Source organism: Chelonus insularis, unplaced genomic scaffold (assembly GCF_013357705.1).
Source record: "Chelonus insularis isolate UGA/USDA-ARS -01 unplaced genomic scaffold, ASM1335770v1 contig_124_pilon, whole genome shotgun sequence".
Lineage (NCBI taxonomy): Eukaryota > Metazoa > Arthropoda > Insecta > Hymenoptera > Braconidae > Chelonus > Chelonus insularis.
In genome coordinates this window covers 132,801-150,249 of record NW_023276365.1, presented here as the reverse complement: position 1 = coordinate 150,249, position 17,449 = coordinate 132,801, and the positions used below count along the sequence as shown (strand labels likewise).

The window sequence follows — 17,449 nt, the reverse complement described above, 5'->3', positions numbered from 1 at the left end:
ACGTCGTCACAACACTAAACTGACGTTTCGACTACATGCTGTATAATCATTCAATATATTATCAGGAGCGCGCGCATTCTAAGGGTCTATTCTCAACTTACATATGTTCATGTGTAGGTTAGAATTGCCTATGTGTATGTTTTATGCGTGAACACGTACGTATTCTATCAAATAATCTAATTTCTTTACTTTACAACAATACATCAACATTAATGTTCACATGAAAAATGCTCATAACAATGTCATATGATAATTACTTCTATTATTAGGTCATTCATAAAGTTGTATGATAAAATACAGAACTTTCCTTTTATATCAGCCTATAAATAATGAACATTACTTATTGGTTTCATACATACTTTCCTGTTGATAACGCACTGCGTTCAGACTATTTGTTATTGCGTCTTTGATACTCCAAGAAATAGGTCAAAAAATTAGGGATACGTGATTCTTATATTGGTTCTGAAATTGAGTTAAAATAAGTTTTATTTGAACATCAAAAAATGACGCAATCCTTGAGCTTTCTTTTCTTCGTTTCCTTTTTACTTTTAATTGAATTGAATCGATATAAACTGGCTAAGTTTTCAGAATTTAAGAAGGAAAGCTTAAAGCTATAATCAGATTAGTTTGGCTCACCAGATAGAATAGGATTAGGAATTATTGCGTATAATATTCATAGGGGGAAAGTTGCTTCCTTCTTCTCGCTTGCAGCTGCAGTTGAATCCAGTTTTGGAGGTCCCGCTCTTGAGTTGAACTACTGCGCAAGGAAAAATCTACCCTCATCATATTCGAAGGGGCTGATCATATCTACATTTTTCTTTTCCTAGAATTTTGTTGTTTTTTTTATCTCAAAATCCCTCTATAAATTATTTTTCTTTTAGATTGTTTGATACATAAACTAACTATCTGATTCTTTAAAAAAAATTACTGTAATTTACTTTATTAAATTTACAATTTTCATTTGTTTATATTTTTATCTGTAATTCTTTTTCTATCATAATCAGCAGAAATATAAATTATTTTATATAAAAACGTAAAAACGTTTATTTGGGAGCGTTTATTGATCCCATAGAATGACGTCTGACATGTGATAAGCTTCCCACACAAAATAAAAATGTCCAATCACACATCTTCACGGGGCGTATGGTATTAATAACGTCATATAGAAACCCCAAAGAAATCGAATAATGTTTATAACATAAAGGAAGTGTATTTAACATAATTCTTTTTTAGGTCATGATAATAAATCAATATGAAAAATTACTTTAGCGCCCAATTTCATGAACAATATTAAAAGAAAAACATCATTTATTTCTAAACCTAATGAAGTGAATAAAAATGATTCGTGTGTAGAAATAACAACAATAAAGAATAGTATTTTTCAATTTAAAATTTAATTGTTTTTTTCAATATATTTGTCAACAAGAAATAATTTTTGTTTAATACCAAATAACGCATCAAATCAGTATACAATATTATTTCAAGTTACAATATGTTTACATGGCATTCAAATATCATTTCAAACAGTTTCCTTAAATTTTAATCAGTTTCAAATACATTATAACTTGGCCAACTTTTATTTTTATTTTCTTTTATTATAATGGCCTTTGATAAATTGCCATTGATATCATCGATAATTCATAAAAAGACTAGGAAGTACAATTTTCCCGTAAAGCCGTATTATTCGAAGATTTAACAATTCCATGACATTCTCCTTCTATAAGAGTACTCTTATTTCACTCATTAAAAAATTATGATGAATATGTCGTAAATTTATCACATTCAGTATTCAAACTCTCATTATAAAGAGATCCAGTCAAAAAAGTTTTACAATTTAAATACTTTTTTTTTCAAGTACAAATTGTTCTACATATAATTGATTGCTAAACTACATTTGAACAAATTTTTAAAAAATAAACGGAAAACTGGACTTTTGTATTTTATTTGAAATTTTATCAGTCAGACAAAACTTTATCACATCTATGTTTCTATGATATATATACAAAAAAAGAAACAAAGTTTTTCGAATTTACTTCAATAAATTTGAAATGACGAAAAATCTTCATTAAATCTTAACAGTATTGTGAAATATATCTCCGTACAGATTCACGATAAAAATTGATATATTTATATATATATATTCATTTGTATATATATATTTTGAAGTCTATGATTTTTAAAGAGAAACTTTGATAAGTTTTACATAAAAAAAACCTTTAATCAACAATTTATAAAAATGTCACTAAAATGTAATCATTAAAAATAATTACTGTTTAGTAATTATTTTAAAATAATCCACACAAATACAAACAAAACATTAGTGATGATTAATTTGATAAAATCACTGATACTTTCAGATTAATTCATTATTTGCACTATTATAAAAATTGATTATCTACAATTATCGAGATGGCTTAGTAAAAATAACAAATATTTATATAAAATAAATTATGAAAGCTATGAAAGGAAATAGAAACTGATCATATAATATAAAATATTAAGGAGGTATTTTTATTATGCCATTGAAAAAATTCAAACCCAGAAATTTTTATTCCTTCGATCAATAATCACATTACTTTTAATATCAGAATATTTATATAAACATTTTTAAAACAAAGTATGTTTTAACTATAAAAAAAATCGAGCTTTTTCTATTGGTATAATAAAAATATTTCCCCAACTAATAATGATTTTTATAAATATAAATACTTTAAACCATATAATTATGATTTATTAATACTACTACAACATTTAGAGCAATTGAAACAACTACTGTGCTATCTCTTAATCGACCAGGTAGTTCTTCCAGCATTGGTTGATTCATTAGATTTTTTACATTGGCTTTGTAACAATAAATTATTCTCCTGTAACATATCTCTCTCTTTTACTAAAGCTGCTATTATATCCTGAGCTTCATTCAATTGTGATTTAATTAATTCTAATTCATCTTTATTGCGTATTAACCGTGAGTTTTCCTTCGATAAGTAATCCAGTGCTAATAAACGTCGTTTTAATTCATCATTATCTTTCTTCAATTGTTTGTTAAGTTGCTTTAATTGTTTTATTTCCGATTCTACTGATGTATTTGGTGTTGTATTACTTACAATATTATTCTTCAGGGATTCAATGTTTATTATTCCATTCTTATCACGATTTAGTTTCAGTTCTTGGATATTTAAATTAATTGGTATTGGCCCAGGTGATGTAATATTATTTGAAGGACGATCCTCATTCAAATGTATACAAATATTATTTAAAGATAAACTTACAGGTAAATAATCTGGTAATATTTCATCTTCTAACAAATCCATCAAACCATTGATTGTACTCATTGACAATACTAAGTTGATATCATTAATATCACCGATTAATCTATCCTCAAAAAAGTTTGATATTTTAGCATTTTCAATTTTTAAATTATCTATAGAGTTACTATATTGAGATTTTAAGTCATGTTCTAAACGTAATTTTACAGATATTTTACAGTCATCACATTGTGATTCCATCCAACCTCGAGATCTAGAACTAAATTTTGTCTGGAGTTCATCCCATGGAATGGAAGTACATTCATCATTTAATATCTTAGCTACTTGTAATTTTATTGTTGACGCAAAGCCCTTTGATTGATGTACCAACTCAATCTTGGATAATTTTAGTGTCATCATGGACACTAAATCCTTCCTTTTACAAGCACTATCTAAGGATTTTTCGCTCTGGGTATCAGGTGTCTCTTCAATTACTTCACTGGCTTCTTCTACTGCTGTAATACTACCTACATTCAAATTGCCAAATAATGAATCCGATTTTTCTTGTTCTTCTAATGTTACGACGATATAATTTTCACTGTCAGAGCTCAGTTCGCTTTGTATTGATACGGTATCACTGCTACCGTCTTCTGGAGATGCTTTCAAAGCAGAATCAATGGAAGTCATAAGATTAGCAAAGCTTTTCTTCATATTAGAAAACCCTACGTTGAAATTGTTTTGGATAAATGCTGCTTGTTGTTGATCTTTTGGATATTTACAAAATTTTTGGGTTTCTGAATCATCAAGGGTATGGGATTGCTGTGTCATCAGCTGACCCACATTTTTGATACTATTTTTATCCGTTTGTTTGAAGGTCACTGTAGGGTGTGAATCCATACCAATCATAGATGAAACTTCACTTAATGGTGTTTCTACATCATTGCTTGTATTAAAACGTTTCAATCCGAATTCCAATCTTGATGCGTTTGACGCTGCTGTTTGATTTAAAGACATTGCTAGAATTTCTTCAGCAGCACTTGATGAGTCAGGAATTACCGACTCTAAATCACCGCCCGAATTCTCTTTCCCAGGATTCTGAGATGGCATGATGAATGTTATTTCTAATTGCGGTATTAAAGCACCAAAAATAAAGGAATCACTTGCACTAACTTTGAGAATATTATTGGTATCTAACACAAGATAAGTATTCATTTCAGTAACAATATCTAACTGCCGTAACAAAAATAAGTACTGATAATGATTTAATTGAACACTAATTAAATTATTTATGTGTGCTAGGACGTGAATATTACCATTTCCAGAATTATTTTGGATTTTCGTACCACAATTATCAGTAGCTGGACTATTGTCGTTGATGTGTAGCCATATCATCAGGGGAAATGCATCCACTAAAGGTACAGGTCGATTCATTCCTACTGCACGAACACCATAAAAATCTGCCCATACTGGCTCGAGATTAAGACACCATACATCTTTGCACTCGATCCATAATAATTTTTTATGTAACTTGCCAACAATGTCGTCTACTGATGATACTGAAAAATCGATGAGTGAAGATTTAACATCAGTGCCTGAAAGAAAAAATAATTAAATGTTTTCGTGAATTATAATAAATTATCAATTTTCTAAATTTACAAAAAAGATAAATAAATCAATTTATTTAATTAAAATAACAAGTTTTATTTATTTTGATTGACTGAAACACATACCTGCACAGTGGCCTAAAAATTTATCAGTAATGACTTGATGGTCATTCTTTTTGTATGGAAAATCAGTCGAAAAAAACATTTGCCCCATTCTAAATGCATTCAGACAATCAGCTAAATTAGCACGAGATGATTTGTCGTCAATAGAACGAACATTGGTTAAAGTGACTCTTGACGTTTGTAAATGGAGTGATTTAGGACGATCGCGTTGATTAGGATATTCATGTTGTGATTCAATAATTATCTGCAAATCAACAATGATAGAAAATCAATCTATGAAATTATACATCAATAGAATGTTAGTATAAAAAATTAATTTCAATTCTTTATAGAGAAAAAATATTTCTTACCCTGGGTAAAATAGCTTCTACCTTTACATCAAAATATACATTCATGGCAGTATCAACTTTATTTTGATTAGACGTCAACGATTGATATAAATGTAATAAAAATGAGTTAAACCACAAACAACTGTACATATCATAATTAATCTGTATTGGATTCAATTGCACATAAAATTTTGGTGGTGGTACTGAAATTAATAACATCAAGTAATCAAAAATATGATGTATATTTTAAATTCTGAAATTATTTTCCAATTTTGTTCATACTCACAAGGAAATACCATGTCACCAGGATAATAATAATGAGTGAACTCAGCATGTAAAATAGTTACATCTTCAGGCAGTAAAAATTTCTCTCTATCACCTGTAAGCCAAAAAACCTTAATTAAACTTACGCATTAAATAAATTTTTAAATCATCAATTTTTTTATCTATTACAGCCAAGTAATTTTATCAAGCTTGTCAAGGAATCTATTGAAAAATACACGGAATAGTACATCTATAACAACATGACTTTAGTGTTTATACAACATAATTTATATTTACTGTGACTATAGGTAGGAAAGTTAACATGAATTATTAAACAATCAGTTGTTTATACTATTTTAGAACTTGGATAATTCCAGTCTAAGATTTCTTAAAATATCAACATCAACAAGTATTGAACTTACTCCACTTCTATAACCCACCATAGAATCATTTTTAATTCATTTTTAATGAGAGGTTGATACGACATTAGAAATAGTTGGTAAAAAAGAGAATATTGCAATTGAATAAATAGAAGAAATAATTAATAAAATAAGTATGAGTCAATACCTATCTCGAGTTAATTAAAAAATTTTTATTTAAAGAATAGATGACTCTACGGAAGTAAAAGTTCGATATTAGAGCTAATAGAGCATAACACGAAGATCCTGATTCTAAAATTTATAAAAACTTTTTTAAGCTTGTCTGCATTTTAAATGCTTCAAAGTCCTGTTAAGTTTGCTAATAAAATTTACATTATTTTTGAAGAATTAGATTTATGCTAAAATATTAAAAGTGTAAATTTAAAAAAATCTGTATGAATATAAAATTTATTAGCCAGCTTAACATTACCGATTTCCCAAGCACAACATTCCCGATACTACTGGAGCCTCTTTGAAGCAAGCACTACTATCTACGACAGTATTTATGCACTGTTAACATGATAACCATGAATGATCAATTGAACAACATGAAAATTGTCATATGCGTATGGATGGCTATCAACTGGTGCCAATAATCAATTAGTGATTGATTGGTGCATATATTGGACTGTAAAACCCTACAACGCATTAGGATTATTGATATGATAATAACAATCATTCTTTGTAACTTCGTTCAACCTGAAGGGAATTGCATTAGCACTTCTATCTTCTATTAAATACTTTTAGTATTTTTTAACTAGCCCAGCTCCAATTAAATAAATGACTTTTTCTATAACAAATAAAAAATAAACTGCACAGAAGAAAATCTAATAATAAATAATAAATAATAAAAAAAATTTCTGCGATAGACGCACAATAAAAAAAATTCATTTAGTACACTACGTGCTCTAGTTATTTAATCTATTCAAACTATTTAATCGATGGAATACCTGTAAGATGCTTCTTCCTCGTTTGCGCTATTTATTTATTAACAAAAAAAGTAATAAGTAAATAAGTATAAATAATTATCAAGAGATAAAAATTACTATTTTGCTCAAATTAATTAAATAATAAATAAATTAAAAGAAGCAAATGGAAAATAAATTTTTTAAAAATTAAAAAAAAAAAATCTAACTTTTCTTTTTACATAGTAATTAATAATATATTAACTGTGGGTTGAATAGAAGATTATAATTAATATTCATAATTAGTTAATTTTAGTAAAAAAATGAAATGTAAATTTTTTTTAAAATTTATTTTTACTGTACCTGTTATAAATTCCTTAGTTGCTGGAGTTTTTGTGGGTGTTGTTACTTTATAAATTGTAAAATCATAGATCCTTATAATGATACACACTGTCATCAATTTTGATAGTTGCTCCGATATATAATTCTTTATTAAGTTATAATTACTATTAATTGTTTTACTTGATAATCTTCGTCTTTCGTTATCTAAAAATGAATGTGTTTCAGCAGCTGTCTCTCTATCATCATCCGATTCCATCTCTAAAACAAATTTTCAAAAATTCAGATTATTGAAAAAAATAATTTATAACGGATGTTTTACATATTTTTTGAAATTTAGTTCATAAATAATATGTGCATTATTTTATCTGCATTATTGATAAAATAAATGCTTTTATTGAGGTCGGTTCACGTAAAACATTGTTACACATTGTTGACTTTTATTTATTATTTTTTTCCACAGCGGTTATTAGATTTTTATGATAACTCGTAAATATCTGTTGTTCGATATGACTCATCAATAAAAAAAAAAGTGTTGATTATATATCATTACCTTGATTTCCATTTTTTTTAGTTGACTGTTTTTGTCCAATGTCAATTAACTCTAAAAATTGCCGACGAAATGCGTTGAAAGATTGCTGGAGCCATTGGACGTGTGGTATTGTATTTTCACGATATTTCGCCCAATGTTTTCTGTTTGCTGTTGCCAGATGATATGGATAATAATCAACTTGGAATTTAACTAGTGAGATCTGTAATGCGCCACCATTTTTTAGTTCTGGATGTGAAGATCTCCCACCTAAAACAGAGTTTTGACTTGAAATTAAAAATTTATATATTTATAGTATATTCATTTGACCAAGAAAAAACTTCAACCTGCATTTGCTTTTATAAAGTATCTTATAGCAAACTTAGTTTGTAAAGTAAAGCCATCAATTGGATTCATTTATTTATCGGCATTATAAAATAAATAATAAAAGAAGATAATTAAAATACTTACTACCGGGATCATCGCACAAATGTAAATCAATTCGTTGTGCTAGAAAATGATATGATGTTTCTATAACATCATAGCGCATGAAAATTTTAGATATTGCTGAATTACAGACAGGCTTTGATTTTGATTGTTGTAATATTTGTTCTTGATACTCAGGTAGAACCTGTAAAAAAAATGTGAACTAATAAATATAAAAAAATATATGAATCATTCGACAGTAAATATTATTGAAATAAATACATGATGTTAAAAAATTAGTCATAAAAAAATATTTATCAAATAGGTGAACGATAAGAAAACAGCATTTTTAAGTTGTAATTTCAAGGATTTCTTTAACAAGCTATATTGTAGACACATTTAATATTTTTCATGTCATGATATTATTGAGAATGGAAAACTAAAAAAACAATTATAAGAAATATATTGCTTAATATACAAAAAATTAAATTTTACCTCAAGTTTTCTTGCAGATTTAATCTTCCGTTCTAATGTTGTTGCTTTTTCAATGAGATTAGCTAGTGAATCAATAAAATGTAAAGCAGCTTTTAATTGGGAATCAGTTAATACCCACAAAAGATCATCAAGAATTAAAACTAATCTTGATCCCATGACAAAACAATCTGTAAAAAAATCAATTCATGTAAATAGAGCAACAGTTGTTATGTTACTTTAATTTAATAAAAAACATTCTTTAATACATGTTGATGAATTAATAATACATCATCTATATATTCTGATGAATATTCTATTGCAAAATAGTACTGAATATGTTTTATTTATTTGGCTGATATTCAAAGTATATATGCATATTTAATATCACTTTTACTTACCAGAAAGACGCTTTTTAATAGTTATACGACAACGTGCTTGGTTTGTCAATAAACGTAACGGAGTCAAATCATGATCTTTAGTACTTCGAGCCTCAATTCTAACTGTTTGCCATTCGAGTTCCTTGAATATTAATAATTGTCCTTTGTCAGAATCTTTAACGCGTGTCATTCTTAAATCACATCGCTGCCAGGTTGGTGATTTAGACTCGACCATAATTCTAGATATCTACAAAAAAAACAAATAATTATTAAACTTAAACTTGAGCTAAATTGAAATTACACAATATTGCACTTAGTTATGAAATTAATTGATTTTTATTAAAAAAAAAAACATTAGAGAATGTTAAATTATAATCATTACCTGAATGTTTGAAACGAAAGCTGGACTTTTGAACGTTATCGAAATCGTGTTAACAGCAACTGTAATACCATCAATAACTTTGTGCATAAATGAATATTTGCTAGCTCCAGAAATTGCTGCAGTACTATTAGTTGGTGATGATAAATTTCGTAGATCATCACAAGTTACTAATTCAATTTGAACTTCATCTAAGTGCTGTGAAAATTTTGTAAATTCATAAATGAAAGGTTGATCGAGTCTCTTAATTTTATTGTCGAAGAGATTGTAAAATTATTGTTGATCAAGCTTGAAGAAGTTTAACTTACCAAAAATATAGGAACACTTTTGAGTTTAGTCCATTGTATTCGTAGAATAACTTTGTTACACCAAGCATTAGTTAGCTTCAACCAAGAAGGTAGTTCAAGTAAATTAGTAAGAACAGCTTCATCTAATTCTAAGTTCAACAATTCTCCTTCTCCTCTTAAAGTGCTCAAATTAATTTGATCCACTGATAAATTTTTGGTAAATCTATGAATAAATAAATCGTTGATAATACGTGTTATTATTTCAATAATAATAATTAATTTTTTAAATAATAAAATAGCAGCAATGAAATCAATTTTTCTTTTTAAAGTATAAAAGATCTATATTTATTACTAAGATAAAAGTTTTGCAGAACGTAAAGCTGAATGTTGTCATGTCTTAAATATAATTAAAGTTAAAAGCCTTCTATTCTACAGGAAATTAATAACAGTTTTAAAGTCTATAATTGAAGATAAATTCTAGAAGGCTTAAAATTAAATCAAAGTTTTTATAGTTTGTAGAAAGAATTTTATGGTACCAAAATAAATAACAAATAAACATATTATGATGTGTAAATATTGTAGAATATTTATATGATAAATCTATTTCTATGCATAAAACTGAGCTTACTTGCAACTTTACTCTTTAGATAAGATCTTTTAAAAATAAAGTTAATCTAAACAAACCAGATTAACTGAAGCTTCCTGTTAGTAATTATGTATCTATATATTGATTATGTTTTAATCCTTTCAGATTACTTTGACTATCTAATTGAAACCATTTAAATATTTAATTTTGAATTATTATTAAATCCTTTAGAATATTTCAAGAAATAACAACTTAAAAAAATTACAATTCACAATTAATTTAATTACTGCAATTAACTATAAAACTTGATAAGATCTTAAACTTATTACCTTGACAGATGTTTCAACAACTGATTTTTTATAATAGATGCCATATTTTCAAAATATTCTCACATCAGTCAGAAGTTATTGTTGATGACAAATTTATATTTGTATTCAATAAAAGTAACAATTTATACGATTTCTTACAATTCTTATTTAATCATGAACTTTTTATTTCCACATCATTAAAACTTTCAATATGAAATGTATCAATATACGATGAATAAGATTCGAAAACTTTTAGGTTATATTTAAGATAAATTTTTTAAAAATCCAAGAGCAGTGTATTTGTTGAAATAAATATTTTTCTGTGTAACTTTGTTGGATTTTTTTTTTTAACTGGAAACATTTATACACTAAATTATACTATGCAAACACAACCATTTGGACTTATTGTACTTTCTTTTCATTCATATCATACCAGCTTGCTTACATAAAGTAGACAGCTGAAGATAAATGATCCTTATTTAATTCACTCACATCCATATTAAACAAATGTATTTACATTATGATATCATTAATTATTATTTTGAAATTTACCGGATAAGTCAGACTAAACCTAAACTTATACCACACAAAACTACGTACTACTGATCGAAAATGTAGCTTTTTATAAGCTCAATGGTCAATTCAAGAAAAATAAAATAATTATTGAAGTCAACCCTATATCTTGGTGATTATATTTTTGCTTTTACAATAGTTTAGTCTTTATCAGTATAGTTTACACCGAGTTCATGTCTAATAAGTCAAGAACCAATTGAGAACAAAACGCGATAAAAAAATATTTATTTCATTATAATTTAATTTTATCGCTCAGTATGACTTTTTTCTATTGTTATTCTGTTATCACTTTTTATGCTCTAAAGTAAGGGCATCTAGTTGTATTTGAATTGGTTTGAACAAATTCAAAAATTAAAAATTACTGAACAAAAAAATTGCAAATACTTTTAAACATTTCTCAAGTGTTTAAAATCTGTTTATTTATTATACTAAATTATGTTTATTGAGATATTACATTTTTAGATGTATTTATTATTTTTTTATACATAAAAAATAGTGTAAACAATGATTGCAGATCTAGGGAAGTCGATGACTGATCGACAAGAGGTAAGGATTAATTTTTTAAGTGACGAATGATAATATCATCATCACAATGTAGCGGCAAATATAAATTTTTCATAAAATATCAAAAAAATTGTAATTTATATTGACATTTCAAATATTTGACTCTCCATTTATAATTAAAAAGAAAATGTATTTATTTAAATATTTAAAAATTTATATACAAATTGAATCATAAATTTTATATTGAAATAAAATTGATTAATTCTATAAATTTCATTTATTTATGAAAAATGAAACTATTGTGTATATTTTCTCTGAATTTTTCTTGAAGATATTCTTACACGTTGATAAAATTTTGTTGATGACCCTATCTAATCACTATCATCTGTATTACGAGCCGTTCGCGTGAGAGGTCTACAACTGTCTTCATCAGATCCGTAAAGCACTTCTTCATCAGAATCATTAATCATTGAAAATGTTGGATTGTCCTTCGTAATAGATGAATCTGATACATAAATAATAATTATAATCAGCAAGTAAAATAAAATGAAGAAAAACATTTATACTGTAACATTAAAGAAAAATTGATTTCTTACATTGACCATAAACACTTTGAATTCCTGGTGCATATACATAAGCCATTGTATATAAGTAAAAATTTAAAACACCATAAAGTGCCATAAATTGTGCAGATGTACGATAATATGTCGAAAGACGTGATGCAAAACTATCTTCTAAAACACCAGCACCAAATTGACGTGATGTTACAATTGCACATACTCCAATAACTATCATTGCCAATAGAGTTAAAAATTTTAGCCTAAGATCTGAAGGAAAAAATTATGATTAATAAAAATTTCATTTATTATTTGTTTTTTTACTGCCAAGTAATCAATTTACTTGTTAATTTTCAACTTACCAAAATATGGCATTGATCTTAATTCACTATATGCTCTTAAAATTAAGAACAAGAGATATACAATATAAACTCCACCGATTGTGAAGAAGAATACTTTGAAACCCTATAAGTAATAAATTTATTAATTTATTAATTAAAGTAAATTGGAAAAAATAATAATAAAGGTAATAATTAGTTAATAATTAATTATTTTAAATAATAAAAATAATTACATAATAATTGGACGTATCAAGTACGTAATTATAAGTTGGATCTTCAAGCTCTGTACACCTTAGCCACGTAGCCAAGGTCAATGCAGCACCCCATAAGCATCCAACAATTACAATTTTTGGTAAATAAAATGTGGATAACTTTCTTTCATTTTGTCTTAACCCATGATAAATGCACAACCAAAATAACAGAATGGCACAAAGAAATGATGTTTGCATAATTGCATCTAACATTCCTGGGATCCATGAGTTAATAAGAAATATCATGGGAAAGAGTGGATCTAGAACAAATGTACGAGATTTTTTAAGAAATTAATATTACAAGCGATAATAAATGATTCAATTATAAATTTTATGGATATCAATACTAACTGTTGTAGAAAATAAGTAATGGAAGAAGAATTGATATCCACTTTTGTTCAATAGACCAATCATTCATTGGATACTTTCTTAAGCAGTGGCCAAACCAACACTATAATACAGTTATTTATTCTATTAATTAGAAAATCATTAATTCAGATTCACATTGACATAATTTAATAACAATTTAAATTCTTACCGCAACAATAAATGCCGCTAGGAGAAAGATTAATCTGAACCATATTTCAATTTGTGTGAATGCTGGATTATAATTTTTAAACTGTTGAAAAAAATTGGAGATAAAATTAGTATTAAAATAATTAAATCAATGATATCTAATAGATAATTAGTATCAATTGAATTCACTCACATAAAAAGTTAAATCACGAATTGTGTAACGTTGATGGAAGCTCTGCAATCCATAAAAATAAACAGTTGTCATATAATGTGTATAATCTAAAGAGCCTAGATGAGCTACAATAAATTCTTCACAAAGTTGTCTTTCACACTTTAAATATCTAGTCCTAAAAAATATATAAAATAAGAAATTCATCAATATCTCTCATTTGTATGTATTTTAAAATAAATTATATAAAAATATCTTAATAAATACCTATTATTGGCAGCATCTGACGAAAGAACAGAAACAAGTTTATTTTCTTGTGTGATTCCATCAATTAAAACATTCACTTGAAAGCTCTTATCATATCTTTCATCTGCAAGACACCAACATATAATGAAACCAGTTAAATACAAATACAACATGTTTGTTTTTTTAATTTAAACCAAACCCACCATCATTATTCGCTGTAGAAATTTTAGCAATTATCCACAATTGTTGACAGTATGTCGAAAGTGTTGGAGTCTTCATAATAAAAGGCCCAGTTGCTATATCAGTGCCATTCAAATGAGCTTTGTGTTCACTTGTAGAAGTGATTGGTGGTCCTGCGAGACCAATAAATATTGATAATCCAAAAGAGGCAAAAAATGCAACAAATACCATAACAAATTCTCGTTTATGCATTGAATAAAGGCGCATTGGTACTGATCTAAACATACAAATTCAACATAAATAAATTCTAGGCATTATTTGATTTTAATTTAGAAGAGAAAATTATTAATACTCTTTACCTTTCACATCGATCATGATGATAGGCAGGTGCTATATATCTGTTAAATTGACTAAATAGATCACTAAACTGAGACAACGCATTTTTAATTTTTAGATTCCATCCAACTGAAGGAAGATAATAGGAATAACCCAAGTCTGCGTTGTCCATAATTATCACTTGAAGCTGATATTAAACTAAAACTTTTACCTATAAATAAATTAAAAGTACCGATAAATATAACGCATAAATAATTTGTTTATATCAACGTTTATTTTTTATTTCACTTTTAAAAATAAGTGATGATTAAAACGAGTATTAAAACAATCAACGAGAAATTATTAAATTAGATACAAATTGGAACACTATGAAACCATATAATTTATTGTAAGTGTATTTACCTCTCACAATAACCTGTATTTAATAAGGTGTTGTTTTCTAGTGCAAATTATCATGTCGAAAAATATAAAAAAAATCTTAGTTTCGTGTCAAAGCAAAACACCCGAAAGCGCCCTCACCCTGTTGACGTATCATAAACAATATTGATTTTCTCGTAGTAGCTCACCCTCACACATATCTATGATCTTTCATGAAGAATAAAATAACATTTACTGATCTGAATTTAATCATCCTATCATATCAGATTAATTAAAGGAAAAAGTACAGTTTCATCATTATAATAGTAATCAATATTTTGTTTCTAAATTATTACTACACACACTTGCAAAAATAATAACTAAATGCTGAATAATTAATTCAAATTAAATTTAAAAGATATCAAAGATGTTTGTAAATATATTTACAAAGATTATTTACATTTTTTTTCGTTCACATTTTATTACAAAATATTGATAAATTAATCCCAGTATTTAATTTTTCCATCCCAACCAGCGGTAGCAAGTCGAGAAGGTTCATGAGGATGCCACAAAGAAGCTATACAAACTCCATCATGAGCTTTCCATTTCTTATATAACTTAGTGGTCTTCCAATCCCATACATAACACTTTCCATCAGCATCTCCGGACACTAAATAACTCATATCTGGTGAAAAATCGAGTCCACAAGCATAACCTGCCACCATGTGTCCAGTGAAGGTTTTCTTTCTATTCATCTTAAATCTATTCAAAGCTGAGAAAATAACTATTTTATTATCCATACTCTGACATGCCAGCCACTTTTGATTTGGTGATAAAGTAACTGCCGGCATCGAGTGCATAGTAGGATCTGCGATATATTTCATGTCAACAGGAATATCCCATTCCCATACTCGAAGACTTTTGTCATCAGAGGTAGTAACAAAGCGCCGGTTTTCATCAACGAAAGTTATCGTGTTGACAGCTCCCAAATGTCGATCATATTCTTGAGTAATTTCTCCGCTTCTTACATCCCAACAGATAATCTTTTTATCACTAGTACCAGCAACAAAAAGATGTTGTTTATCTGGATCAGGGTTAAATTTAGCACAGTAAGGAATTTTACGACTTGTAAATCTGCTGATGCATTCTCCAGTTTCAGTGTCCCAAAGTTTAACAAAACGATCGTACCCAGCAGATAAGAATCTCTTTCCATCGTTATCAAAACTTATGTCTCTCACAGCTTGACGATGTCCAAAATAAGTACGTATACATCTTCTCTCTTTATAAACTTCCCATAGTTTAACTCTACAATCCATACTGCAAGACAATAATAAATGTGCAGTTTTTGGGAACCATTTGATTTGAGAGATTCCTTTTTTGTGTCCATCCCAAACATGAATCTGGGATTTTGGTAAAAAGCATCGTTCTGGCGGAGAATCAGATTTAAGATTAACCCCAACATCTTGAGGAGCGTGGAGGAAGGATCGTCCTTGATAATCCAGAGGATCTTTGATATGAAGAACAGTTTTTTCATCTAATGGTTTCTCTTCTACTTGTTTGCCTCGCTTATTTCGTTTGGCTAGAATTTCCTCAAGTTCGGCAGCTTCTTCGTCAGTTGGTTTTATCACTTTTTGTTCGTCAACATAACCACCCCAAGGACCTAAATAGCCATTTATATCTGATGGATCGTCATTTCGAAGTCTTTTTCTTTTATCTTTTGGACGTAATTTAGTGTGCTCAAAAACTGTTTTTCCACCTTGTTCTTCAGCTAATTCAGTTGCTCCAATTAAAGTACGACCTTCTTCTGCGCTTCCATCGGTAGTAGGATCCAATGCATACCCTGAAAAGATTGTTATATTAAATAATTCTTATTCCATACCTAGAATATTTGCAACAATTCCAAGAGTGATGCATTATGACTTAATATTTACCGATGATCTCAATTGTTCTACTTACCATAACTGGCAAATGTTCTCCTTTGATTTTCAAATTGAAATTCACTAATGTGCGTTTTTTCAATATACCCAGAAAGAATATTTTTCGGGGCTCGTTGTTGTTGAGTTTTGAAAGGATTCTCAGGTCCTACACTCGGTGCAAACAATTCTTCGTATTTAGGGTTGAATTTTAGTTCTGTTACATCTGGATCTACATGAAACGTACATAATTCTGTCCCCTATTGAATAGAAGAAAATCATTAGTAACTCATCTTTCTAAATTACACATTTTTGTTTAAATTCATTAATTAATAAAAGGTTCAACAATCAAATTTAGGTTAGAATACTTACAGTGGGTACAACTTCAGGAGCTGCACAAACCTTTACAGCTAGTGTAGTTACAGAAGGTTTTAATGATGCTGTGCTTTCATTAGTATCATTTTTTTTTAAATCCGTCTTGCTATCATTAACAGTTGTATTTTCTTTATTGCTCAAAATTTTAACAGATCCATCGATTTCATTGTCACTGTTTTCATCACTACTTCCATATCCTTGCAATGCGAGCATTGTAATAATTTTTTTGATAATTTGAAAAAAATTAAAAAATTTGTAGTATTTATGTGATAAATAAACTAATTTACTGCATATTTAACGTAAATATTAGCATTTACTTCAACTGTTCCGACACAGTTAAACGTATAACAAATACACCTAACCTTAATGACATTCGTACTATTGAGTTATGAATTTTCACTATACGTGGCTCTTAAATACAATTCTGTATTTTTAAAATAGACAGTATCGCTCTTTACAGTATATTTTCAAACACACAATAAATAAATTTGAGAAAGATTTTTTTTTCTTAAAAATAACTCCAGTAATAAAGGAATG

General features: G+C 27.8%; 3 protein-coding genes across 4 annotated transcripts; all 3 read right to left on the bottom strand.

Annotated features, from left to right (window-relative positions):
- Positions 1–2,647: 2,647 nt before the first annotated feature.
- LOC118067026 (UHRF1-binding protein 1-like) lies at positions 2,648–11,359 on the bottom strand. Its single transcript, XM_035083543.1, has 13 exons — positions 11,028–11,359; positions 10,616–10,945; positions 9,722–9,923; positions 9,417–9,611; positions 9,056–9,281; positions 8,679–8,845; positions 8,229–8,388; positions 7,782–8,027; positions 7,253–7,489; positions 5,588–5,680; positions 5,323–5,504; positions 4,976–5,216; positions 2,648–4,837 (listed from the first exon to the last, which is right to left on the bottom strand). Exons 2-13 carry the CDS (start codon positions 10,657–10,659, stop codon positions 2,778–2,780), a joined length of 4,053 nt encoding a protein of 1,350 aa, XP_034939434.1. The 5' UTR covers positions 10,660–10,945; positions 11,028–11,359; the 3' UTR covers positions 2,648–2,777.
- A 617-nt stretch (positions 11,360–11,976) lies between these two features.
- Positions 11,977–14,962, bottom strand: LOC118067041 (transmembrane protein 181). Of its 2 annotated transcripts, XM_035083569.1 has the most exons (11): positions 14,670–14,962; positions 14,291–14,478; positions 13,955–14,208; positions 13,773–13,875; positions 13,530–13,683; positions 13,359–13,439; positions 13,172–13,271; positions 12,803–13,080; positions 12,591–12,693; positions 12,268–12,498; positions 11,977–12,176 (listed from the first exon to the last, which is right to left on the bottom strand). In XM_035083569.1, exons 2-11 carry the CDS (start codon positions 14,437–14,439, stop codon positions 12,043–12,045), a joined length of 1,587 nt encoding a protein of 528 aa, XP_034939460.1. In that variant the 5' UTR covers positions 14,440–14,478; positions 14,670–14,962; the 3' UTR covers positions 11,977–12,042. The 2 variants fall into 2 exon arrangements, with proteins under 2 accessions (XP_034939460.1, XP_034939462.1); XM_035083571.1 differs by lacking the exon at positions 14,670–14,962 and having other exon boundaries at positions 14,291–14,584.
- Positions 14,963–15,034: 72 nt separating this feature from the next.
- On the bottom strand, positions 15,035–17,275 carry LOC118067032 (pre-mRNA-processing factor 17). The gene is made up of 3 exons (XM_035083555.1): positions 16,910–17,275; positions 16,581–16,797; positions 15,035–16,464 (listed from the first exon to the last, which is right to left on the bottom strand). The coding sequence occupies exons 1-3, from the start codon at positions 17,123–17,125 to the stop codon at positions 15,125–15,127; spliced, it is 1,773 nt and encodes a 590-aa protein (XP_034939446.1). The 5' UTR covers positions 17,126–17,275; the 3' UTR covers positions 15,035–15,124.
- Between the last annotated feature and the right edge of the window lie 174 nt (positions 17,276–17,449).

Coding starts and splice junctions, on each gene's coding strand:
- LOC118067032 (XM_035083555.1), bottom strand. CDS start 17,125: ATGCTCGCATTGCAAGGATATGGAAGTAGTGATGAAAACAGTGACAAT. Junction 16,798..16,909: donor CTCCTGAAGTTGTACCCACT/GTAAGTATTCTA, acceptor TCTATTCAATAG/GGGACAGAATTATGTACGTT. Junction 16,465..16,580: donor GAGAACATTTGCCAGTTATG/GTAAGTAGAACA, acceptor CAATCTTTTCAG/GGTATGCATTGGATCCTACT.
- LOC118067041 (XM_035083569.1), bottom strand. CDS start 14,439: ATGGACAACGCAGACTTGGGTTATTCCTATTATCTTCCTTCAGTTGGA. Junction 13,081..13,171: donor ATTACTTATTTTCTACAACA/GTTAGTATTGAT, acceptor CATTTGTTCTAG/ATCCACTCTTTCCCATGATA. Junction 12,499..12,590: donor AAGATCAATGCCATATTTTG/GTAAGTTGAAAA, acceptor TTTTTCCTTCAG/ATCTTAGGCTAAAATTTTTA.
- LOC118067026 (XM_035083543.1), bottom strand. CDS start 10,659: ATGGCATCTATTATAAAAAATCAGTTGTTGAAACATCTGTCAAG. Junction 9,612..9,721: donor AAAGTGTTCCTATATTTTTG/GTAAGTTAAACT, acceptor AAATTTTCACAG/CACTTAGATGAAGTTCAAAT. Junction 7,490..7,781: donor TAAAAAAAATGGAAATCAAG/GTAATGATATAT, acceptor AATTTGTTTTAG/AGATGGAATCGGATGATGAT.